Source organism: Tetrao urogallus (genome assembly GCF_951394365.1).
Source record: "Tetrao urogallus genome assembly, chromosome: 3".
NCBI classification, from domain to species: Eukaryota; Metazoa; Chordata; class Aves; order Galliformes; family Phasianidae; genus Tetrao; species Tetrao urogallus.
In genome coordinates, this window is record NC_136815.1 from 44,653,083 (window position 1) to 44,678,658 (window position 25,576).

Below are 25,576 nucleotides of genomic sequence, written 5' to 3' on the forward strand. Positions count from 1 at the left end.
CTACTTTGTCTGACTTAGGAAAGCAACACTAACCTGGATATGGGTAGCATTGAAGTCTTGTGAAGCAGTTAAGGTTGGAGGGATGTGAATAATGGAAAGCCTTGAGAGTCACTACTTGCATGAATTTTTCTGAATTTATGTAGTGTATCAGTAGTCTAGAAGAAAGAAGTAGTGAAGTGATGAAATTCAGTGGTAGTACAAAACTGGGGAAATGTCAGAACAAAATAGGCACCTGATAAAATTCTGAATGACCCTAACAAGGAGGCGAAACAGGAGCAAATATATAGCATATGCAGTTCATTCTCAAGTAATGTAATGACATTAGGAAATTGGAAAAGAAAAAAAAGCATGTATGGGTATCTGAGAGTCACAGGACACAGAAGGCTACATAGAAGGACCTTCTCAATAGAACTATGAATCCTCTATTAGAGGAGTTTGTAGATTGTTCATTAGTTGTCTGGCTTTTAAAAAGGAGAGTTTTTGTTTTTAAAAGCAAATAGAATTGTGGATAAAATTCGAGTACCAATTGAAAGACCATACTCCTGGGCCACTTATAAAGGCAGCAAAGCCCATTTTGACATGACATGGACACTTTTGAGAACCTTTATATAAGGAAATTCTGAAAACTGCAAAGTGACAAGTGCAGATCAGGACAATAATTAAAGGTCTAGGTGACATTAATTATTCAAAAGGTTAGAGAGACACATGCATATGCTCTGCATGGATTGAAGGCCCTATCTGAAGCTCATTAAATGTAGTCACAGAGAATGCTGGAAGGCTTTAAATCAGCTCTGAAATCAGTAATGAAAAAGAGCAAGAATGCAAGAGGCAGTGTGGCTGCCCAGTGCTTATGTGAGTCATCTAGTCCAAGCAGTTGTTCTTCTAGGACAGTTTTGAATGGTCCCAGCTGTGACTTGGGCATCAGATTTGCGCTCAGCATGTAGGAAATGAATTGTCAGTTGGTTTCTTGACAGGAGGGGGTTTGTGAATGATTGTGAGGTTGTTTATTGAGGAGTTGTGTTTATTTTATGGAAAGGTGAGGCTGTGGTGATATAAGAAATGAAAAGAAAACATTCAGATATTTTCAGAATTCCGTGTGATAATGTGTGCATCGTTCTCTGAAACGTATCTTTGGAAATTTTGCAGCAAGGCACAGTCTAGCACACTACAGCTGCTCCTGATTCCTTGTTGGTACTGCCTGATGTATATATATAGAAATGTACTGGCCAGGTTCTTCTGTGGCCCGCCATTGCTGCTATGACATCAGTCTAACAGTTAATGTGTGTCGGTTTGTATTTGTGCTTGGAGAGGGGAATGAAAGTGCTGGCATGTTTGTCAGAAGGCTGACGGGTGTCCTCTAGCAAATGCAGCCATGGCAGGTTAGGATGCAAGTGCCCTGAGCTGTCCACCCTTCATCTTCATGTGGAGTTGAAATGCCCTGGGCAGTGAGCTGGAGCAGCAAGGCCTGGGTGCCTGCTATTCCTGCTGGGCCTTCCCTCAGTGACTTGGGCAGAGGGGCAGGGAGCTCTGCTGGGGCTCTGGTGCTGCAAGCAGCTGCAGCAAGGCCAGGCAAGGACGGCTGTCACAGTCTCTGTTGCGTCCTGCCTTGCAAAGGGTTGCAGACAATTGAGAGAGTCAGGTGGCTTTCAGTCATGACCCAATTTTACTTCTATGCGATGCTACGCTGGCACAGCAAGGCTTCTTGCCTGGCAGGGGAGATGGAGCTGCCATTCTCCAAGGCTCCTTTCCATCTTATACCCCCCAGGTTTCCCCTTTGTGGGAACACAGACTGAGGAGAGCTCAGTCTCCCCTGGATCTGACTCTAGTCAGTCTACCCAGCTCTGACAGGGAGCTGGCCACCAGGCACAGCAGGATCCAGGAGCCCGTGTAAGCAGTCATGAGTGCTGCTGGTCTGACAAAGCCTATGAGACTAAGATGTAACTTGCAGTAAAAAAGAGCTTCTTTAGAATGTGAAACGTATGGAAATAAGTATGTGGGTTTTGTTCAACACGGCGTGAAAGTGTCTGGGTTTGATCACTTTGAAAATCTAAGAGTAAATGGAATTTATTGAGTTTGCTTTTAAAATCAAAACTTAACCAGGAACAAGTTTAGACACTTTGAGGTGAATGTGTCGAGCTAATAAAAGTTGATGTCAACATTTTAGAATATGTTCAGAAACAAAGAAGAAATTGGTTTTGATCAAGCAGCAGTCACAAAAAACATTCTTTCCTTCATGATAAAAAGAAAACGTCTGTGTGATTCTCCAAATGTGTCAGATCATTTGAAGAGGCTAGCAAGTGCTAGTAAATTATTGTTTTTGGTTGTTGTTAAATGAGTTGGTTTTTTTTGCATGAGACTTCAAAAAATCCAGCCTTTGTATGTTTTGCCATTATGTACATCAGTCATAATTTTCCAACAAATCTTGACATGCACTCTGCATTACTGTGCTAACAAGAGAAAAGACCAGCCATTAAGTTTATGTTTCTTTGTTTTTGAACAAAGTCACATATCAGGAATAATGCTAGGGGTATGCTAATAAACAATATATAGTGCCAGTCATCAGGGAGTAAGAAATATTTTCTAACTAGTTCTAAAGGGAAACGGTGCTTTTAAAAAAGGGAGAGTGATTGTTATTTATGCAATATTGTTGTTCTATATGTCAGCATCAAAAAGCACCTTGTAAAGAGCTTAGCATAATAAATCTTTGATCACGATTGTCATTATTTAGAGGTCTTTGATAGATCTAGATGTAGTGCAGTAAGGTTAAATTTACCAGTGTATAATAGGAAGACCTTGGGCTGCATCTGAATTTCTACTTGTGTTGCCATTGTGGTCACACCTGAAAAGGAGAAAAGTCTTGTATACTTTTTTAACAGCAGGTTTTAAAAATTGTAACTGTAAAACAGGTCAAACTGAGTCAAAACTAAGTCAAAGTAGATTAGTTTTGTGGGTGCCCATTCATTTTATTTGTCTAGGTAAGGATTTAACTTGGTTACATTTCAGGAAACTTAAGCTGGTGTAGATGAGGAAGAGCAGAAAAGGCTTATGAGTGTTTCCACTGAGAAGAGGCATGATATATTTTGTTACTGCCATGAAGAAAATTAAAATGCCCTCTCTGTATGAAAGCAGTATGAGATTTGTAAAGAGAAGCCCACAGGGCTGACTTTGATTGGTTGCTAGTTTTACAGTTAACTTAGTGAGAAAAAGATGACATACATTGAAAAAGCCTGTATGTTCCTTTCTAAGGGCTTCTAGTGGAAAGATGCTTAATGAATGAGCACTTGGTCTGAGACATAACATCTCATTTTAGGTAAGATAATTGCTGATAAGAAATCCAGCAATTCTTTAATAATGCTTAGAATCTGGTGGGGGAAAAACAGGAAGATTTTTAAAAAATGTAATAGATGATACCAGCTGTATAACACTCTTCAGAAGTTAAATGTATAGAAAATAGACTCCATTTTTGATGCATGTAATCCACTGAACCCTACTTCTTCCCCAGCGAACATATATATGAAATCTGTAATTTAGTACATTTGTGCCAGGTTTTTGTAACTTTATGTTCTTTAAAAAATTATATGCTTTTTCCTTTCTTCTTCTTTTTTTTTTTTTTTTTTTTTTTTTTTTTTTTTTTTTTTTTAATCCTGCCTTTTTGCTAATGTAGCCAAGGATCTGTGACTGTACAGAAAGATGCATGTCTGCTGAATAACCACCCTTCATGTGGCACTTCAGGGCTTGCCTTCAATGCATCTTCAAAACGACAGTTGAGCTCTCCAGGACTTACTGTAGAAATGTAGTCCCTGATATTACAATTATGCAGTTGAATAATTTTATGCATCTGACTTGTCTCGTCAGATGCCTAGAATTGCAGATTTAAAGTCTCTAGGATGAAAAAGCAAAATTTTATTTTTCAGTGTACTCATAGTTTTCACTTCTAAAGACATGCTTTGTGGTATAAAATTTCTGGTCAACTTCTGGCCAGAAAAGTAATAAGAGGAAATATAATCATGTTTCTAGGATGCTACTGCCTAATCTGTATCATCTTGTATAAGTATTATACCTTGCAGAAAAGTGTAACAACAGATCTATTTTGAAAGATAATAAGGTACAAAGGAAAGACTTTTCCTGTGTACCAAAGAGAGCAAAGTACATTTCCCTGTTTATAACAAAATTTGATTTATATACATTGTGATTTTTCAGTCGGGCCCAATCTAATATGGCCAGAAGCGTTGCTCTCTGGATGGCTTCCAGCCAGCCCTCCTAGTTTTAGTACGGGTTTGCCAATAGATATAGAAACTACTGTCTGAAAACAGTAGCCATTTGTCCACACTAATGAGGACTTTTCCTTCTTTGAAGGATGGCAACCTGATGGACCATTTAAAATGAAAGTGCAGAGGAGATTCTGCAACCTCGCTGAGACTGAGGGGGAGGCAGGTTTCTGATCTGTTTTCTTCCTAGCCTCACCCCAGTTCCATAGTGGGTCTACTCCATTGAAAGAAAATGAAGGATTGATTTCAGTGTTGTCTGGATCACATCCCACACATTCTCATCACATCTTGCCTCCTGTGAATATGACAATGGTGTTTTAGCAGTACTGCTCTCTTTGTGGAGTTAGAAAGATGAAAAAAAGAAATTAAAAAACCTCACAACAACAACCCAACTTCTGTGGAGTTTCAAGAAACACATAAAAGGTGCTACAGAACTGCAGTGTTAGTATCTAATATTAATAATTAAGCCTTAATAAAAACACTGCTGGAGAGCTTTAAATGACCACTTTGAACTCAGCACTTCGAGTTATAATGAAATGGTTCCAACTGTATGTTTTAGTAAATTTTATCTACCCTTATTTCTTTAGAAGAAGACCTACCAGTGCATCAAATGTCAGATGGTTTTCTACAATGAATGGGATATCCAAGTTCATGTTGCAAACCACATGATTGGTAAGTGAAGCGCTAAAACTTCTCAAAGACAGATAGCTATTTCTCTTACTCGTGATCATCATTGCCTCTAAAATTAAACAGAGTTAAGGAGAAATTAATTGTACATCCATCAATGATTAACCTAGGCATGATTGATTTTTTTATTCATATTATTAGACTTGATAAAGCATTAGCATGTTTTATTTTCTGCAAGGGCTAGTTTAGACTTCTGCAGAGAATTATATATCCACTGCCAGTCAAAACACAGGTGATTAGCAAATTAAACTTCTAATCATTTTTGCATTATTGAAAGCAAACTAACAGGAATGGTTAATGAACTGGATGTTAGCTTTCCATAGAGTTTTAGACAGGTTTTAATTTCAGAAGTTATTATGGTAATGACACTACCGTGTGCTTCTCAAGCACCTCGGTATCAAAATCGAAACTGGTGAGTTTTTGTCGTTAGGAAACATAAATAATTCAAATGGCCATAAAATAATATTGTTTGTTGTGTTTGAACAGCCTTGGAAAAAAATCCTGAGTCTATCTGCATACAATTAAATACTATCATTTATATGAACGAAATAAGGAATTGTACTATTCAGGAATGGAATCTGCACTTTAAGGTATAAGCATATTTTAAAAACCTTCTAGGATTCCTAACCTAAGCCTAGCCTGATGTTTACAAGGCTGTTACAGTTGTAAATTAGAATAAAACAAAAGCTGCTTTTTCTTTGATATTCATATTTTCTTATTATTTGCTTATTCCCCTAGGATTATCCATAATGTTTTCAATTTGGTAACCACTCAGCAATAGCAGTAAGAGTTCTATCAGCCAATTAAATTTATCAAGCACATCATTTGCCCGCTAATAAGATAACATTGACAGGGTTGTCTTACTTTGTTTTCAGTGTTTTCCAAATTTCACATTTCAAGACAATGATGGATACAGTTGATTGTTTTTGCTCCTGTTTCCTTTATGCTGTTTTTTCTTCCTTTCATAATAAAAAAAGCATGCAAAATACAGACCAGAGTATATGGAATGCAAGCCAGTAAATACATATTTAACAAAAGATAGTTTATTGTTGTTTTTTTTTTTTCTTCATTTTTATAACTTAAAAATGCTTGGCTTGATGCAGTTTTTGGGTTTCTTTCTCATGTAAGGTAACTTAAGTATTTCTTCCATGAGTTCTTTTAACTTGGCTACACTGTAAAAGAAATTACCTGCCACAGCTTAGTCGCTCATTTTTCTGAGTACATTGAAGTTTTAATATGTTTAGAGCATGAACGTTTTATATGCTTTTCAGAAAAAATGAATAAACACAAGTGACAAGCTGGTTTTGTAAATGAGCAAAGTGATTTGCGTGTTGGACTAAGCTTTAGTCCTGATGTTTTGTATCTTCGGGGAAGAGATAATCTGAACTGCTTCAGTGTTCAATCTGGGTCAGTAACGAGCAATTTAAAAGTCCCTTGTTACCAGCAACAGAACTTGCCATTTCTGTTGGGGTTTTTTGAATGCAGTGTATGATGTGTCCTTAATTGTAGCTTGCAGTGATACTGAAACATGACGGGGAGTACAGACACCTTGGGTAAGGAGTGATGCTGGAATGCAAGAGTGGTGTGTCTATTTGCTGCCTGCCTCCCATGTGCATTGTGTTTTCAGAATTGGACCCCTGTTTTTTTCCATAGAATACTCAGATTTTTCTTTAGTTTTCTTTCCTTCTGTTTTCTGGGTATGCTTAGTAAAAAGTCAGAATGGGATGAGAGAATGGAGAGATTAAGTAAGACAGAACAAATCCAGTTAGCTTTAGTCCCCAGTCCTGAAAAGACTGACATTTTGTTAAAATGAATGATTAACTGCCTATGTATTATTTCTAAAAGCTCAGTGAGGTTGATGAGAATCCTTAAAAAATACATTTAATTGTTTTTGGCTGTGTTGTATCTAATCATGCATTTTATTGCTTCATGACAAAACCATAGTGACACAGATTTAAATGTGCTTAATGTAAAATCTTGCAGTGAAATAAAGGAGCTTGCAAAACATGCAGGGAGATTTGCTGGTCATGCTTCTGGTAATCTGTGTTCAGTGGAAGATTCTTATCTGCACAGCCAGACTAAACCGTGCAGCTCCTAATGATGTAGCCTCGATTAAGCAAATGCAAGGGGATTTTGTGCTAGGGTGAAAGGAATATCAGCATTCCTGAGCATTTTGAATGTGACCTTAGGATCGAAGCACAGGGAAAAATAATTTCTGATCTTCAGTTCTGTTAGCTTTCTCACCAGTAATTGGATTTTTCTGTAGCTATCTTTCTAATTTCACTACCCCTCACCCCTCCTTTAATTTATATTGTTGTTCACAAGCCTTTTTCCAAGAATGTGTTCTGTCCAGAGAGAAAGGTTTAAGGGGTGACATCAAGCTGTTTAAAATTGGCCTTTGTTTATGTGTGTCGGTAGATAGGTTTATAGTGTTCCTATATAATACAGAAAACATGTGCTCAAATGTATTGGTATGAATATATATAACGTATAACTCATGGGTGTATCCATCGATATCTACATGCATGCAATTTGTGGATCGAAAAATTAGTTGAAACATTTGACTGAATACGGACTTGTTGACACAACATATTTCCCAAACAAAAAATCCTGCAGTCCTAAACACCTTGGTCCCTACCTTTTCTACATGTACTTGATAAAATATGTCTTGCTGCCCTGCTTTTCCATTAGGACACTCATTTCTGTAGAATAGGGAAAGCGAGAAAGCTTCAGGAAGAGAGGGGAGGAAAAAGAAGACTTCAAATGCAAGGGAAGGGAAGATAATCTAGGAAAGCTGACCCTAAAAGTCACAAAGTGTGATAGATAAACCCTGATCATAGATCAAATGTAGGGGTAATAAAGCCCCTTTTCAGCCATCACACAGTCTCAGAAATAGCTACTTCCTCTCATAGTAAATGTTAGCATTATCGTGTTGCAGTAACGTATTGTATATGGTACAGTAACGTATAACGTATAACGTATATGGTACAGTAACGTATCGTGTTGCGTAACTGTATTGATGGGTATAGATTAGTGCCTTCGTACATGAAGGGTTGCATATGATTCAGAGAAAAGAGAGGAGCAGGGAAGAAAAGGGAGAACAGTGGAGGGCATTTTGTTTAATTAACAGAAAAAAAAACAAAAACAGTTAAACAGTTTTAAAAAAATAGTCACAAATATCAAGCGTTTGGAAAAAAAAAAAAAAAGAAAAAAAGAAAGAAAGAAAGAAAAAAGGAAATAACATGGGGAAAAAAGGAATAAAGACCAAGCCCTCCCGGGGGGGGGGGGGGGGGGGGGGGGGGGGGAAGAGAGAGAGAGATTAGAGGACAGAAGAAGTGGCTGGAGCAGGTAGAACATGGGACAAACAAGAAGGCAGAAAGTGATCTGCCAAACTCTGCTCAGAAAGGAATGAGAACCGCTGCTCAGCTATCTGGAGGTAATGCTGCTCACCAACATTTTAGTGATTTGGGACCATAGAAAAGTTGATATTGTCCCAGCTAGTTACTGTGTCACTTGAACATGATCCCAGGATGTAAACTGAGTTCATGTTGCTGACATCCACATAGACAGGATGCATTATGGAAGGTCACTAAGGCAAATATGTGTTTGTAAAACCCCAGTGTGAAACTTAGACTTTTAAATAAGGCAACGTGAATTACTTTGTTGGCTGAAATAGCTCCACTGAGGGTAGGTATTTTTAGATTGTGTGTATGTTTGTGTTTTTGTCTAATCAAATATAATCTCAACTAGACATTTAGCAGGGGAAGAGGGATTAGAGGCTATTTAAAAAGCCTCTTACTCTTCTTTGTCAGGAGGGCATGCAGCATTTTTGCAGATTTTGTTATACATTTCAATCTGTTCAATGAGAAAGATTATGCCACCTAATGGAAAACAAAATCTGCAGATGATCCAATAAGGTTCCTTAATTATATTTGACAACAATACAATTTACATTTGTTATTGTATGAGTTATATGTTACAAAGGGTGTCGTAGGGGTGGCTTTCCTCAGTACCTACATGTTAATCACTTTTAGAGCCTCCTGTTTTAAAACTGTTCCACAGTCTTTTTTCCAGTCTTCCTGTTATCTCTGTGATGGGATATGTCAATAAGCTTTTTCCACTATATGAATGAGGACAAAGATGCAAAAGAAGTGGAGTAACTGGAAGTTAAAGAGTTCTAACTGCCAGACATGTCCTCACTTACCTAGACACTGTGCTTTATCATGCAATACCCGAGTTTGCTTAAACTACAGGCTGATTCAGGCTTAGGAGATGCTTGTGGGCTGAAAGGAGGCAAACCTTTGGCTTTTTTAAGTAGACTGTCAATTAAGCATTATTTTGGACTTAGATATGAGTATGTATTTTTGTTTGGATAATCATGAGGGTGATTGCCAAATGAAAATATATTTGTCGGTTTGTTTATTGAAATCTGTTGGTAAAACAATTTCTCAGCTTCTGAATTAGAGAGGAAGAAATGTAAATCCAGGTGTGTTTCATACAGTTCTAGGAAGTACTGGCAAACACTGTAATTCTTCAGCAGCTCTTTAGCTTTTGCTTTTCTCTCTGAGCAGAGTACATAACATTTTTAACAGCTTTCTTTGAGAAATTTCTATTTCTGGGTGTTTGTGGAAAAGAGGGAGGCTCTCTGGCATCCCTTTGTTTTGCTCACATAGTTTGCAGTTGCCATTTGACCTGAGAGTGTAGAAGGAGTGTCAGCTATTGTTTGTAGTCTTGCTTCACTCTTCACTGCTTGCTTCACTCTGCTGCTCATCTTATTATTTTGCCTGATGTTTTAAGTAGAGAGTCCTAACGTTTTATTTTCTTTATACCGATTCCTTTACATCTGCCGTATCTGATGCAGTGTCAGTAGACTGAACAGTTGCCGTAATCCCTAGGATTTTGTACACGTGCACATACAGAGTAGATCAGAACTGAAGGAGTTCCGATGTGTTTAACTCAGAAAAAGATTTACTCCACATAAAATTATGAGGCTCTACAGCAGTAGTGTAAATTTTTAAGTGCTCTGAGTGAAGTGCTGTTAGGCATGAGATAATGTAAAGAGATGACATTGCCAAGAACTATTTATGAAGAGCTTAATTTTTTTCACTCTGATAATTCTTGACCAATAATTACCAGCTTCTAATTATCTATTTTAGTTAGAAAGAAATCTCTATCACTATGGAGGTTGGCATTGCAACTAGCGCATAAATCCCCAAAGAGGTAAATGTGTTCCAAACAGCCACAAACAACTGTCTCATGAAACATAGTGAGCAAATTGCAAGCCGCTGGCTGTGCACAACGGAGCAGCACATTTACCATTGAGGACTGATCAGGCTGACAAAGAGAATGATAAAAGGGGGAAACAGCCACAATCTTTGTAGGTTGCTGCTACTTTAGTTGATGGAAGAGCAAGCCCCAGTGCCAGAGCAGGAGCAACCCCCCGTCTGAAAAGTTGAGGAACTGGGGGAAAGGATGGCACTTCTTGCAGTCTCCTTTTGAAAATTTTTATATAGGTCATTTTGGGGTACACTGACTTTTATTTTTCAACCTTTTCTGTGTGAAGGATAAAACACATTCTGCAAAGTCAGTTGTGGTAACGAAAAGAGCTTGTTTTTGAGGAGAGGGTGTTGTGTAGTACTGAGCATGGTAGAATGAACAGGAGGAGAAAATAAAGGGAAAAAGAAAAAGCCACCTAGCACCAAAGTTAGGAAACAAATTGGAAAACAGGATGAAACAACCCTGCAGCTGACAAGAATTCTAGTTTACACCAGTAAATACTTCACTAAGCCCTAAGTAATAAATAAATAAATAAATAAATCCATGCTAGAGCGGTTATAGTTTAAAAAGAAGAGTGTGTAGAAATCTGCATACAAAAAAGAAAAGAAAAGCACAACAGTGTGTTACAGTAACAAGTGGCATGTAACCATTAGAAGACAAAGACAAATTTTAGTGCAACTCGTGATTTCTAATTTGTTCACTGACAGGAATATAAGTATGTAATGTGTAGATATTTACATGCTTGTGTGTTATCTAGATACGCATATTTGCATTATGCATGTATTAACTGCATGCATAATATGTCTATACAAGTAAGTCATTTTATTTGCCTCACATTTGTGCATTGTATGTGTGAACAACATCACTGATGTAAAGACAAAGAAAACACCTTGTAAGCTTTCTGGAGCCCAGTGAAATTTTTGCTTGATTGCAATATCATGTAGCATTCATACAGTCTTTTATTTCTCTAATTCCATAGGTCACTAAAAACAAGTTTTTTCCTTTCCTACATGCGGAAATGGTTAAAAAGAAAATAAACACAAAACCCACTACTTGTTGTATTATGTTGATCTCGAGGAAGACGTTTACAGATTGTCACAGAATGTTACGCAGTGCTTTACAGGAAAACTGACATTGTGAAGTATCTCTTATAAGAAGTTTAGAGAAAAAGAATCCAAAGATGCACATCTATATACCAGAAGATAAAGGAGATGGCAGCTTCTTTTGTCTGTCCTCCCTCACTGATTCTTCTGTAATATGATATGGAAATTGTAAATTAAGAGCAAAAAGATGGATTGTACCTTTCTAGAATCAGAAAATCATCTGGGTACTCTGGGATTCTCTTATTTGCAGGCAGAGCTAGCAAGTAGGGATCCAGAAGTTAGATGAAACTTCACCACCTTGTCTGCAAAAAGCTGAGATGTAACTGAAATACTCAGGAAAAAGCAGCATTTGGTGTTAAATCTGAGAAATTGTGCATTTATTTTGTGAGGAGCTGGGTTACAAAATAGATGAAATCTGTGCTGTTTCCCGCAAACAGAAAGCTACTCTCCTGTGAGCAATGCTGGCTTATTTGAAAGGCCCATAAAGGGTTTCTGCATGGACCATACAAAAGGGATACTTTCTCTTTAATAGCCATCTGTACAGGAGAGATGAGAAGTGGGCCAGGTCATCTCTCCTCAGCTGTCATGATATTAACGTAGGTAATGGAGCAAGCTCTGTGTTCTGCTGGGTGTTGTTTTTCATAGATGTTCATCGATTTACACAGATAATTCTATTTATTTCTTTGAGTTGGTCCAAGCGAACCGGGCAGAATAACAAACACCAAAGCATTTCAAATGACTTTATCTTTGTTGTTTTGTAATGTAACTTTTGTCTAAAAAATGGTGTCACACCTACTGTGCAGATGGCTGCATGATTTGTAAACCGGCCAAAACATTTAAACAAATGTGTGATCTGGGGATAGATTAAATAAAGGATAAAATGGAGTGTGGACCACAAATTCTAATAATCAGATGATTTTAAGTTGTGTGTAGTGTGGAGCGATGGTAGCAGTGATAGCAGGGAACGCTTGCCAATGACAGCAAGGTGCCTCACAGATCTCAGGATGGAGCCCGTGGCCTAGTAGGCCTCAGTTTGAGAGCGGCACATTTGCTGTACAGCTGGCAGCTCTGTATGGGGACATCAGATAAAACTTATGTAAAATGAAGTGTTATTGCTTAGTATGAAATTGTGCAGGGAGGGAATTTGCAGACAGTAACTGAAAGCAGAATTCATGGTACCAATGAAGCAGACTGTAAATATGAAGAGGCTTTAATTATCTGCGCAATTTAACAAAAAATTCAAGATGTATTCAGAAATGGCAAAGGCAGCTGTAAACATGCAAGAGCAACACTGTTCTCTGCGCTTAAAATTATGTCACCTATTTGGGCTCCAGGCTCCCTCTCTCCTTGTGCTTCGGGGGATGTGATTTCACTCACTGAGCTGTGCTGGCTGGAGCCCACTCCTCCATTTCAAGGGTTAGAATCAGGAACAGCTGTTTCCTCCTGGTCACAGCTTTTAGGAAAGTCTGTCTGGGCTTCTACAGTCACAAATGGTTAAGTCAGGACAGACTGGGCTAATAACTGTGAATCTCCCCCAACTCTTTTTGGGGGGGATGGTGCACAGGTGTGGACTAAAAAAATTCTAATGAAATTGAATGAAAATGTTTTAGTATTAAATAACAATTATTGGAGCAGTGGCAATAATGAGAATGCGAACAGCAGCGTTTGAAAATATCCACAATACAGACTGGAGTTTGCTTAATGAAGACATGAAGCAAGGTGCGTCAAAGCTGTATTTTTTTTTTCCTACAGAAATTCCTATTGTGTTAGAAAGGGATGCCACTGTGAGATAATGCCAGGCAGTCCGAAAGTTGTTCCTTCCCATCCGCCAAACCGCACGATTATCCACCTTGCCGGTGCTGTGATACACCGTGCATGTTAATACTTCCTCACCACGGGCGGAATTAATGCCATTGTGTTAGCCTTCCCTTTTGTTCCTCGCTGCTGACCACTTATAAGCAGGCTTTATCAGGAGCCGTAGCACATTCTCCAGGGCTGTGCTTAGTGGCCAGTGCAGAAGGTAGCCGAACCAGACCTTTTCTGTATTGTCCTTATTCTTAAAGGAGAAGTCTCTGATTCTTGGACAGAGTGTGTCCCCCTGTTTCTCCCCGCTTTGTAAGTGCAGGAAGCAAAACAAAAGAAGCCAATATGGAGAGTGGGTGTCAGACTTCAGCTGCTCATATTGTTGCATTTGGTGAGCTGACGGGGTTTCGTAGGTCACCTTTAGAATTATGCCTATGACAGCAGTAGCTACCTGCCAAGATTGCAAGGTATCTCACAGCTCTCAGGATGGAGCCTGTGGCCTGGTAGGCCGCCGTTGGAGGGGTACACATTTGCTGTACAGCTGGCAGCACTGTATGGGGCAGCAGTGTGGGCTGTTAGGGAGCTGGAAAGGAGACAAGCATGAAATTTCTTCTAACCCCAACTCTGTTTTTCTGTACTGTTGGCTGCTTCTCAGTTCCTTGACAAAAAAACCAATCAGGCACCCTTTAATCCGCCTGTGATTACCAGTGGTATAAAAAGAGAAGCATAATGAGGAAAAATGCCTCGTTTTGTTGCCTTCAAAAGCCAACAAATTGGAGTTAACTTGACAGGAAGTGGCTTAATAATTAGATTATTTATTTATTCCTGACACATATCCCCCTGTTACTAGTCTCAGGAGATCCTGTAGATGGTACGATTTTCAAGCTGCCATTACTTCGCTGTCTTCTGTGAACAAAGAAGCTACTGTCTATCAGTCAATTAAATGCACTCTTTAAGCAGAGGCTGAGAAGTCCTCAATGGATAGAGCCCTGGGACGTTGTGGCTGATGATTCCTTTCTCTGTACTGTACATCACACTCTCAACTACAGTCCCCACAGAGATGGAATAAAGTCATGCATTAAAATATCACTTGTTGATTTGTTTGCTAATGAAGAGCCATTGAAATGTTTGTGTATTTCTGTGGCAAAATTGTTGATAAAAGGACTACTTGCTTGCATATCTTACTTCATCTTCCATGAGCGCTTATTTAAGACTTACTAAAATTAAAGTCAACAAATTAAGGAAAAAAACAGAGAGATGGATAATATTGGTTTACTTGCAATTCACATGAATGTAAATAACACTGAGGACAGTGAGAAGAGAGAAGGGGGAATAATAGTATTTCAACCATGTCTGATACAATTTTCTTCATTAGTAACAGTGAGGATCCCTGTATTTTTCAGGTATGGTAGTGGGGATGCATTTCAAATAATGAAAATGCTGAAGTATCCATTTAAAAATTATCTTGGGCGTCTAAGAATATTATATAAAGCAAATAACTGGAAACTTGAGTGGGTTTTTTTCCTTTTTTTTTTTTTTTTTTTTTAATTTTTGCTTTTCTTGTGGACTTTAAATAAGCCCTGTTAACAACAACTCCTAGTGTTGTGCATTATTTTCCCTACCTGGAAAAATTGCGACCATGTCAAGGTAGTCAGTAAGGCTGGTTAGGAGTGTATGCTCGATGCAAAATCCACATAGCCATCTGAAACCAGGGTTTCTGAGATTAACAGCACCGCTTTCCTCACTCCAACTGCCCTGCCAGACTTCTTAATAGGATTTCATATTCTGGATGTATTTGCCCTTCCACCATTCATCTTCCACTCTCCAAGGGCCTGAGTCAGCAGAGTAAATTTGTGGTGACCACATTTTGGACCAGGGTGGGAAGAGGGAGTATTATGTTAAGGTTTATTTTAACGAAATTGGTGTACGTACCAGTGTCTCCACGTTGAAGATCGTTAATTGGCAATATCCATCTGGATTTCATGCAAGTCTTTTGCTGCTTGTCTTACTGAGCTCCATTTGCTCTGAAGAAATATAGATTGTGCTATACCAGTTCTCCTGTGAACTAGTTCTGAACTTAGCTTCTATTTGACCATTTGTACCTGCAAATAGAGACTGTAAGTGCTATAATATATGGTTATTTTCTCAACCTTACAAAGAAAGTCACTCATACCAGGATTATTGTTTTCAATGAACTTAACAACAAGCTATAGGGAATTAATTCAAGCCAGCCTGAAATTGGAGTGTTTCTTATTCCTATCCTGTTATTCCAACTCATTTTATTAGAAAAAGCTTAGATACTCAGAGGTGTTCTATAATAGAAAATGAATTTGAAACCCATTCATTAATTGGTGATTAATACATTTCAGGATTAGTTTAAGCAAGGCCCTACCTCCTGCCCAGTCAAGTATGTTCTGGTTAATATCCAATTATCTGCACCTTCGTACTTATTATGTCTTAATATTTCGGATATGATAACCAGAAACTTGAGAGTAATGCTAATGAGGAGCATAGAACAAAAATTAACCAGTGACACACTCAATGATCCTTATGGAGAAAAGTAACTCCTTCTGTCTCTGCTACACAGAGGTAGAGCTATCAACACACTTTCACTAAGTAGTGCTTTTAATCCTGTTTTTATGGGAAGTTAGAATAATATTTAGGCAAAAATCCTTATTCCTCATAGACTGTGCATGATGAGATTTTCCTGCAAGCTTTCTTGTATGTAGAATTACTCGCTTTAGATAGAACCACTGAAAAATCCGTAATAAAGTGAAATGGTAGTGCATACTTAAAATTCAAGTTGTTCTGTGATTGAATGCAACCTCTTCTTATTTACATGCTTGTATGCATTCGTATACAAGCTGAGAATGGTCAATTTATCACATCATTCAGATTGTAAGGCACCTGCTTGAGCAGACAACAAATCAGGTACAAATGTCTGTGAAAGAAGAACACAGTCTGATGTAAATATTACCAAATTAAGATTTTCTCTGCACAGAAATGTCGAGATATTAAAGTTTGTCTCAGGACTTTTGCCTCTGAAAAATTACGATATACCCACTTAGTGATACATGTAAGTAAAACCACGAGACCAACATATTAGGGGGGGCAGAAATGAGTAATTCTGTCATGTGACCTTAAAACTAATGTAATTATAGAGGCAAATTCAGTGTATAGGGAGAAGGGGAGAGGAAAATTTCCTTTTCACAGATTTATTTTTCTTAGATAAACCCCTTTGTGAATACTTTGTGCAATTCAGGGCATAAGGAGAAACCCTAAAGGAAATGAAGTGCTGGGCAGATTGAAGGAGACCTGCTCAAAGGTGCAAAGCCACATAACACATTATTTTTATTACATGAATATAATCCAGTATATGTGGTACTTATCCAAAAGACTACAGAATGTGCTATTCATAGCATGTTGGACAAAGCTTGTTTCAAAACACTGCCTCATTCATTGTATTTATACTGAAAGGTACGTCTCGTGTTTGGATTAGACTGAATGATAAAAGGGATAGTGTATTTGTATAACCAAAAGCAATCATAAAATGCATGTACAGTGGCCAGAGGATTTGGATTTGCCTGTAACATCCTGTTTTGGTTTTCTTTTTTCAGTGCCTCGCCACACAGTTTCAAACTTCTTTCACACACCACTTTATTAGAGGGTTGCAGTTCAGGACTTCAGCAGTATATTCTTAATATCTAGCTGTTTGGCTAGATATAGTTTCTCCTAACCCTCTTGCAGGCAACCTTCACAATGAACCCACTGTGCCTCTAGCTTCATTGCTTTTCATGGCACACCTATGTGAGTGCCAAGACATTAGATAACTGTGCAAAAAAACCTCCCAGAATCCCCAAATGAGATTCCTTCTGAGCTCTGTGCAATTCATGGAACAACTTGGGGGATGTTTATATTTACTAGCTAGTTGAATTGATCATTCAGAGGTAACACAGCTTTCCATTTGCTTAGAAGTTTGGTTAAAAAGCTTAACCCAAATATACTTAATGCAAAGTGTGATTTGCAAACTGTCATAACATGATCAAATCAAAACCAATTTTCACCAGAACAGTTAAATAGTCTTCTTTTCGCTTGAGTGACATTTCCCTGCCAAATCTGAACTTTTAACCCACATTTCTCCTTGTGTGATGTTATTCTTCAAGTCAGACTTAATGGGGATGGTATTTTTAACCTTTTTTTTTTTTTTTTCTTTTACTAAAATATAACTTAACAAAAAGATGGCTAAATTGAAAACAAAGTGAAAATAAAATGTAGTAAGTGAAAAATGAAATAAATACCTTTGGGCAGAGAGCTCTCCTAGAAAACTTAATCTTGGAGTAACTTCTTAATAATGGAAAGGTTCTGTATTTTTTACTGCTGCTGTATTTGTACCAGTGATGGAGTGTGCCTTGCAGTACAGACCTGAATTGTACCATCAGGAAAAATCCTTCATGGTGGTTCATGGGAATAAATTAGGCAACAGAAAATAGGACTCTAATTTCTATGATATGTCATGTAGGATATGTGTTGTACCTCAACTGCCGCTTTTGTGTTGCATGTGCATCTTTTTTAATCCTAGTGATAGGTTCTCCACCCTTTCTTTGAGTTGATTTTCCTTGTCTTCTTCAGCGTAAAACCTCAGTCAGAAGAAGCACTCTTGACACACTCTGCCTTTTTCTTAAATGTACACTTCCTGCTCGTCTGTTTAAAAAGCAAATTTGGAAGACTTTAAACCCTCCTGCTCCATTACCTTCTGCAAAATACAGCTAACTTTATCATGACTTTACACAATCTCTCTTTCTCCTTTTTCTTTATGATATTGTTATGCTATCATCCTTCCTTAAGTGGGAGAAGGCGGCTGGTGGTGATACTCTTTCTTCTGTTTTCCAAGTTTTTGCTTGACAGGCCACAAAGGCAATTTTTGGTTCAGAATGTCAAAACTAGAATCAGAATGGATGTGACCTTGTGGTAGTCCCAGCATTCCTAATGACTCCAGTAGCCTAGAACAAGACATTGAAATTTGGAATGGAGACCTTACTTGTCTAAGGAGATGTTTCAGGACGAACTAACATATGATGAGAAAGTACTTTAAAGCTGTTCAATTATTTGTATTTTTTATTATCTCTTGGAGAATTCTGCAGCCTGTCTCAGACCTCCCAAATTTTATTTGTGCTTTCTATCCATTTCAGGATCTAATTTTGTAAAAAAAAAAAACCTGCTCCTCTCCTTTTGGTCTATCATCACCTACCACAGGTGCAGTTCAGCTGATTTCTGCTCTTGACATCCCTGTCTCCGTTCTAAAGTTGTCCTAATGGTTGTCATGAGCCATTAATATTTATTCCTCCTCAGTATTTGTCCCTTGTCATAGCAATTCTGAACATTGTATCAAAGTCCATCTATTCTGCAGGTGTTGAACCCTGCAAAAATCTCTTTTTCAATTTCTAAGTATTCTGCTGTTGTGTGAAAACATGTCTTTTCTCCCTTATTTGAATCAGTTGCATTTCTCTGTCTTTCTTGGTTATTGTTTCCATTTGTAACTGATTCTGCACTTTTGAGAAGAATTTAGAATCACCCTGTAAAACATATTGGCAGTCTTTAGTTTTAACTGCATATCGTGGCTTCAGCTAAATCTTGTAGCAACAGTGCATTTGTGCACCTTCAGAAGAGTTTTCATTTTTCAGTATTCTCTGCTAAAACTACCTTCTTTGTCTTCTGTAGTCTTGATTCTGTACCAGCTGTAGCTGGCACCACAGATCTTGTAGCTTTAAATAGTATGCCTTAATATTGCCCCCTTTGTATGCTGTATTGTAATGAAGCAACATCAGTAAATTGCAGTGAAGGGTGATTGTTGCATGGGGATGACTACTACACCTTGGGGTACATTTGCACCAGATTATTTTTTTATTGTAGTTATTACATCCTATCTTCTTTATTCTCTTGATACCAAACTTGCTGTTGGACATCCATGCAGCACAGGGGATCTTTAGGAACAGTGTGGACATCAACTTGTCTCTTAGGTACACACCGATGACTGTTCAGTTCCAAGCTCTGGTATCCTTGGTGGCTTTGCAGTACTTGAGCAATGCCAGCTTGATCTGGTTACTCAACCTAAAATGTTCTTCATCATTTGCTCTTTAAAATATTAGATTGTTGTTGATAAAAGTGACAGGCGTTTCTTGCTAGCCATTCTCACACAGGAACAATACTAGGTTTATAACAAGTGCAGCGTGCTTTTTCCCTTCTTGCTATTCCCCATACATTTTACAGTACTGAAGAGTGCAAGAAATGATTTTGCTGTAGCTGTTTCCTTTTCGTTTGGGGCACTGTGTTCCCATTCAAAGGAAGAATTATGACAGTGGTGTCAGTTTATCATCCAGTGCCATATCACAAGAAACTTGCTGCAAAATTCAGTTTCACCCAAGTAATAAAAATTATTACTGTTGTAAAGGTACAAATATTTCAATAAAGACATATTCTTTTCAAAAATCTTTCCAACTTAGGGCATCTAAATACAAGTTGCAGCAAGGTAATATTGCAGCTTTCAACCTCAGTCATACAAGAAGCAATGTTCAGTCATGAGGGCAACTTTGAACTGCTTTTCGTACAGTAAAATGGAACGTTTCATATATGTGGAAGCCAAGAAGTTGTCCTGTGTTCCACAACAGTGGGGCAGCTCAGGAGAGCATAATTAACATGATTACTAGTGACAGAACTGTTGCCCATTCCCAAGTACCCTTCATAGTGAAAAGATCTGATTCTGAAAATATCGGAGTGTGCATATGATTTTATTCATACAAGTAGATTTCACAAGCTTTGTTTTAAACATGAATAAGGCTACATACGTTCTTAAGTGTTTCTAAGACTGTCACCTGAATTGCAGTTTTGGGTGTCATTTCAGCAACACGTTCTAAATAAGGAAAATAAAAATATGTCTTCAGTAATGAAGTCTTCATCCCATTAAAGCATCTTTTTTTCCCTCAGTGATATCAAATGTGAATTTTCAGCTGTAATTTGGATTTTTTCCATCTTTGTGAAGATGACACACTTTTTTCATTGCAAGGCAGCTTTTTTTTTCTTCATTTCCTTCTTTAGCTTAATACCGTGGCTGTGTAGCACTGCAATTCAAATCAGGAATTGGAAGTGATGCACCTTTAATTGAACTATCAATTCTTCTAAAACTGACGCCGGTCCCACAGTATTCGGTCGTGCAAATATCCGATTATGGGACAGAGAGCATTGATTTTGAGCTGTCATTTCTAGCTCACACACTGTAGAATTGAAATGTAAACCTTAATCCACTCTTTAATGCAATTAATTTTTAATGTGCAGTAATACTAATTGAAATAGCCCGAATTTAGTAAGTCACCACAAGACATTTTCAAAAGCACAAGTCTCCACCGAGAGCTGGAAGGACAGATAATCATTGTTACAGTGTTTACAGAATGAATGCACGCTCTGCAGGCAATTCCATGCCAAGAGATTTTTTTGTTAGCTTATATTAATATATTTCATTGTGGATTTAAATTTGTTTTCAGTGATTCATACTGAAATATATCTTTTGCTGTGAACAAAGTTACTTCAATTTCTTTTAACTGGAAGTGTTGGGTTTTTTTTCTTAATAGAATATTTTCAGTCCTACACCTGTATTTTTAACAGACTGTCACTGTATCTAGTTGTCAAGTATATTTCGACACACAAAGAAGCATATCCAATTTTCCACCTGTAAAGTGGTCAGCCATGCAGTTTCTGTGCATAAGAGAGCAAAGCTGCATGTTCAGTACCTGACTCTTTTTTTTTCCTCTAGGTTTGCCTTTCATATAAGCTATAATAGAGCTTGTGCCTGCCTGATTTCACTGCGTCACTTTTAATTTTCAGATGTGATCTTTTCAGGTGTTTTAGTGGGGAAGGTAGAAAGGGAGGTCTAACAGAAGAGGAATATATGTTACACAATTAACCAAGGAGGCATTTAATCATTTTTATAACAGCACAATGCCATTGCTACGTTTATCTGATAGGAAGCAATACTTTTTAGCATGCATCAGTTCTGATGAATGGGCTTGTACAGTGTTCAAAGTGAGCATCAATGTTAAGTGAAAAAAAATGGCATGCACTCTATATCATCCTCTCATGGCTTTGACATTATTTAATAAGTCAATAGTGCTGCTAAATATTTAGCAAAGGTTCCCTCAAAACCTTGCCACAGATTCAAATGGGATTTTGAGGCATTTTGTTGCACATCGTAAGTAAAATTGTGCTTTAGTTCTTGAAATGGTTGTAACATTGGTTGTTACATATTTCCTAAATGAGGTGCAGGACAACATGGCATAAATACATTCAGCAAATTTCACACCCACGGAACACCAGAATTGATTCCCATTTTTCGGATTAAAGGTTCAAACTGACTCCCATTTTGTCACTTACAGAAGAAAGCTGTACTGAGTTTAGTTGCACAGAATATTAAAACAATATTACAGCATTTAGTAAAAAATCCTGCAACTCACAGCGTGATATTTTTAAAGGCTCCTTACCAGTATTTCGTTTGTAACAATGAACATTTTCTGAGATGGGGGTGATAGAAAAGATCAAGTTGTATCCTCCTCTGAGCCTGACAGAACATCGCTAGGTAACACTTTTAGGTTCTGTAGTATGCAGAATAGAGATTTAATAACATAGTTGCCGTGTGATGTTGTTAATCAAACAATAATAAATCATTAGAAACCCTGTCTTCTTTGACAAATGTCTGCATGTTTCAGATCCTTGTTGTATGCTAATTAATCCTCAGTAAGTGCTTGTATAATAATTAAATGCCCTGCACTTAAAATACAGCCGAGCCCATTTATACTGTTTAAAGAAGTGTATCTCACGTCTTCTTTGGAAAGAATTCGGGTTCAGGGTGTGATGAGATGGATATTCTACTTTGGGGATGGCTTGCAGGTTTTAGGAGCTTTGCATGATGTGCACGCTTTTCCCCCAGTTCGTGTTTGTGAGAATAGGATACAAAGGCTGGACAAGCCTGTCTGACTATTAATGGATAGGTCTGATGCTGCTGCCCAGATCAGCATGGTACTGCCCCATGCAGAGGCAGCACAAAGGGTCTGCAGTCTTTGGCTGCAGCGACAGGTAAGGAACAGCTTTGCAGGTGCTCGGCTGCTCAGCTGTTTCCTGGGGATATCTCCAGTGCCCCTGCTCATTACTTTGTCCGTGAGCTGTCTGCAAGATTTTGGGCTCACTGAAGAACTATTTTTTTCAGCTTCTCTTAAGAAAAAGTACTAACTGTGATGGACATAAGTTGCATGCTTAGTGCTGTTAGTTTAATCCAGGAAGGTGGAAAACAGTGGTTTTCCTGCAAATTTTATGTTCATTTTGGCTATATATATATATATGTTTTAAATTTCTACTTATATCACCAGCTAATACCTGCATTTCTTCGTAAGTAAATAATACACTTTCAAAGAAATATCAGTGTAGTTTGTATGCATTATTTGGGTCCTGTTTAGAATGTTGGATTTATTTTGCATAGGAAATAGTATTCATATGTGTAGCATACTTGTATAAATGAATAAAAAAAGGCTATTAATTGAATGTATGTGTGTGAATATATAGAAAGGACTATATAGATATATAGGGTAGACATATTTAATATGCATAGCTTGATGTATGTTGACCTCAGGTTACAAGAGTAGAAAATCCCATTTTCCAGCTTGTTTCAAATGTAGTAAAAATGCTGCTTCAGTTGCTTTATGCTACTCACATTGGGAAAGGTGCTTATACTGTGATAATTATCATCAAGGAATATTAATGCGTTCAGCATTTGTAACCCAAAAACTCATTATAGCTTAAGCTGTGCATCATCTGTGAAGAGAGAACTTTGCCAGAATTCGCTCTTCACAGGGGTTGCCTCCTGCTTGTGATGGAGTGGTCAGAGTATTGTAAGAGGTCACATAGGCTATTTTTGAAAGCTGAAGTTTTGCAATTTTTGATTCACTACCTTCTGTCTAAATAGCTTAGCATTCTTCTCCCCCCCACCAAATTTGCCTTTTCTAATTGAATGCCTGGTGAAGTGCATAAAGCTAAAAGATTGCATCTCATTATGTGCAAGAGGCTAAAGGTGTAGACATAAATATTGCACGTCAAGGTCATGGAGATTTTAGAGGCTGTTCTTCCATTGGCATACATGGGATTTGCACAACCAACACTACCACTTGTGCTGATGGGACCTAGCCATTCTGGTCCTATGGTCTTAGATACTAATCTGGGTTGTTACTTGTGTCAAGCTGTTGATGCTTTGCAAGCTACTTCCACCTGAGTTCAATATCTGTGTATTCAGAGTAGGACCATATTTTGTTTTCTTAATGGTATTTCACTGTGAAAACTGGGGTTTAATGTTTTTACACTTCTGTTTTCTATTTTCCTGAACCCCCAGTTAAACAGCCTTCATGTTTCTAAAATATCTTTGGACACCTTATTAAACACATCAGGGACCAATTCTTTCCTCGCTTGAGTTTCACACCAGAGTCTCCCAGTTGACTGAGCTGATATGTATTAATATTGTGGAGAAGAGATTCATTCCTGTAAGGACTTGTTTTGTTTTGTTTTTGTAATATGTCTTCTTGTGAAAGTCTGTATGGGCTGTACGTTACTGTACCAATAGATATCCTAGAATGGTTGCAGAATAAAATCATAAGATCAAAATAAGAGATAAGATAACCATAAGATCTAAAACTAAATAATGCTCTACGGTAAAGATAAAGAATTTCTTTTTTGTTGACTTGCCATTGAAATCTTCCTTCCAAAAAAGTACTCTTTTCAGATGGATATCGTGCTTCCACCCTTAGCAATAGAGACCATTGCAGAACCAAAATTGTATTGTTTGGTACTGCTGTTGCTGGGATTTTTAATATGGGCAGGTTTTATTATTTCTCCTCCCCAGTACTAATAGAATGCTTGCCATTCCTCATTCCTAATATTGCCCTATGTTGCACGTTGTAGTTTGCTTTGTGTTAGGCAGAGCAGACCGGATTTTGTGGATTGCTTTGTTTCTGAGGTCAAGATGTGAACCCGGCCTTGCTCATGGGAGGACTAGAAAAATCTATTTCATAACTTTCTGCAGGCCTCAAAGAAGGCTGAAAAGAAAAAGACAAAACCCACAGGCTTAGTTTAGACTGGGGTGAAGAGTTAGATTCATCAATAGGAAAGCTTGCAGCTGATCAGCTTTTCTTGTCATGAAGAGTCCCTGCTGTCAGTGTATGCACCGCTGATATGACAGAGCTTTGGGAAGACCTGTAAATCTTTTAAACACCAAACATTTCTCCAGAAATACCTGACCTAATAATAGAGAAGAATCTGCTGAAGTAAGAAATTACTTGCCAGTTAAGTCACTAAAATGAAAGGCTTGGATAATAAGTAAACACAGCTCTCGTTAGCAGAGTGTGGGCATTACGGGCTTGCCCAGTTCGTCGATGGGGCATGACTTTGGTTTGTGCAGTAGAGTGCTAATGCATCATAATGAATGGCTGTCTTGAACCAGAGAGATATTCTCAGCAGGTGAGAACACTGCTGATGGGAAATAATATGGTACCATATCTGCTGTGTGGATGTAAACTTAATAATCTCTATGAATTTTGAGTAACTCATAACCCTGCTTCCCTTCCAAAGAAACATTATGAAAAGATTGCTTCCAAATCCTTCAGATATTCACTGTACTTGTGATAGATGCCTTAGTCTTTACCTTGAGGCATTGGAAATGAATGTGTGTTCTTTACTAGAGATAAGGATGTAGAACTTTAGAAGGAGCAAATTGTATTTTCATGTTTAAGTTCACCATTTGCACTTGATGTAGTGAAAGCCAAATGTGAAGAATTGCTTTTCAACATTATTTCTCTGTCTTCTGTATCTCAGGACCTCTGAATTATTATGCTAAAATGTTCCATTACGTACAATATAGAAATACTGGAAATCTAGAAATAGAGCAAGATTGCCTGCATCGATTTGGCTGTACTTGGATTCCTCTAGCTACGTCTTAAATCACAAGAAGGGTCATCTTTGTGCAGCATAATAACATTGCTGAAAAGACCAAACAATCTGCATTTGCTGAGGGTATTACAAATGAAACCATTATCCAATTTTAACAGCTCCTCCTTTTAATCAAAAGGGAGAGTGGGGGCATTGATTCTTATCCCACTTACACCAATACAGCTGTGCAGTCTTCAGTGAGCCACAAAGTAAGTGCTTACAACAAAGCAAGTGAAATCACAGTTAGATTCAGAATTTGTTTTAAGAAATACAAAATTTACTTTATTCTCCTTTCACTTTTTTTCATTGCTTGCATCTATTCATCAAAATTCACGTTGAAGTACTCTGAAATATGGGGAGTGAGCATGGAGGCAGCATCTGCTTTTCAACCAGATCCAGAAAATACTTGCATAATTTTTAAATTCA

The 25,576-nt window shown here is 37.9% G+C and overlaps 1 protein-coding gene across 1 annotated transcript in view; it reads left to right on the top strand.

Annotated features, from left to right (window-relative positions):
- ZNF521 (zinc finger protein 521) overlaps positions 1 to 25,576 on the top strand; it is a gene marked incomplete at both ends in the record, with an annotated part of 203,325 nt that overhangs the window by 109,718 nt on the left and 68,031 nt on the right. Inside the window, one exon of the mRNA XM_079533874.1 lies at positions 4,856 to 4,940. Coding sequence (XP_079390000.1) covers positions 4,856 to 4,940 — 85 coding nt within the window. The remainder of the gene's footprint in view (positions 1 to 4,855; positions 4,941 to 25,576) is intronic.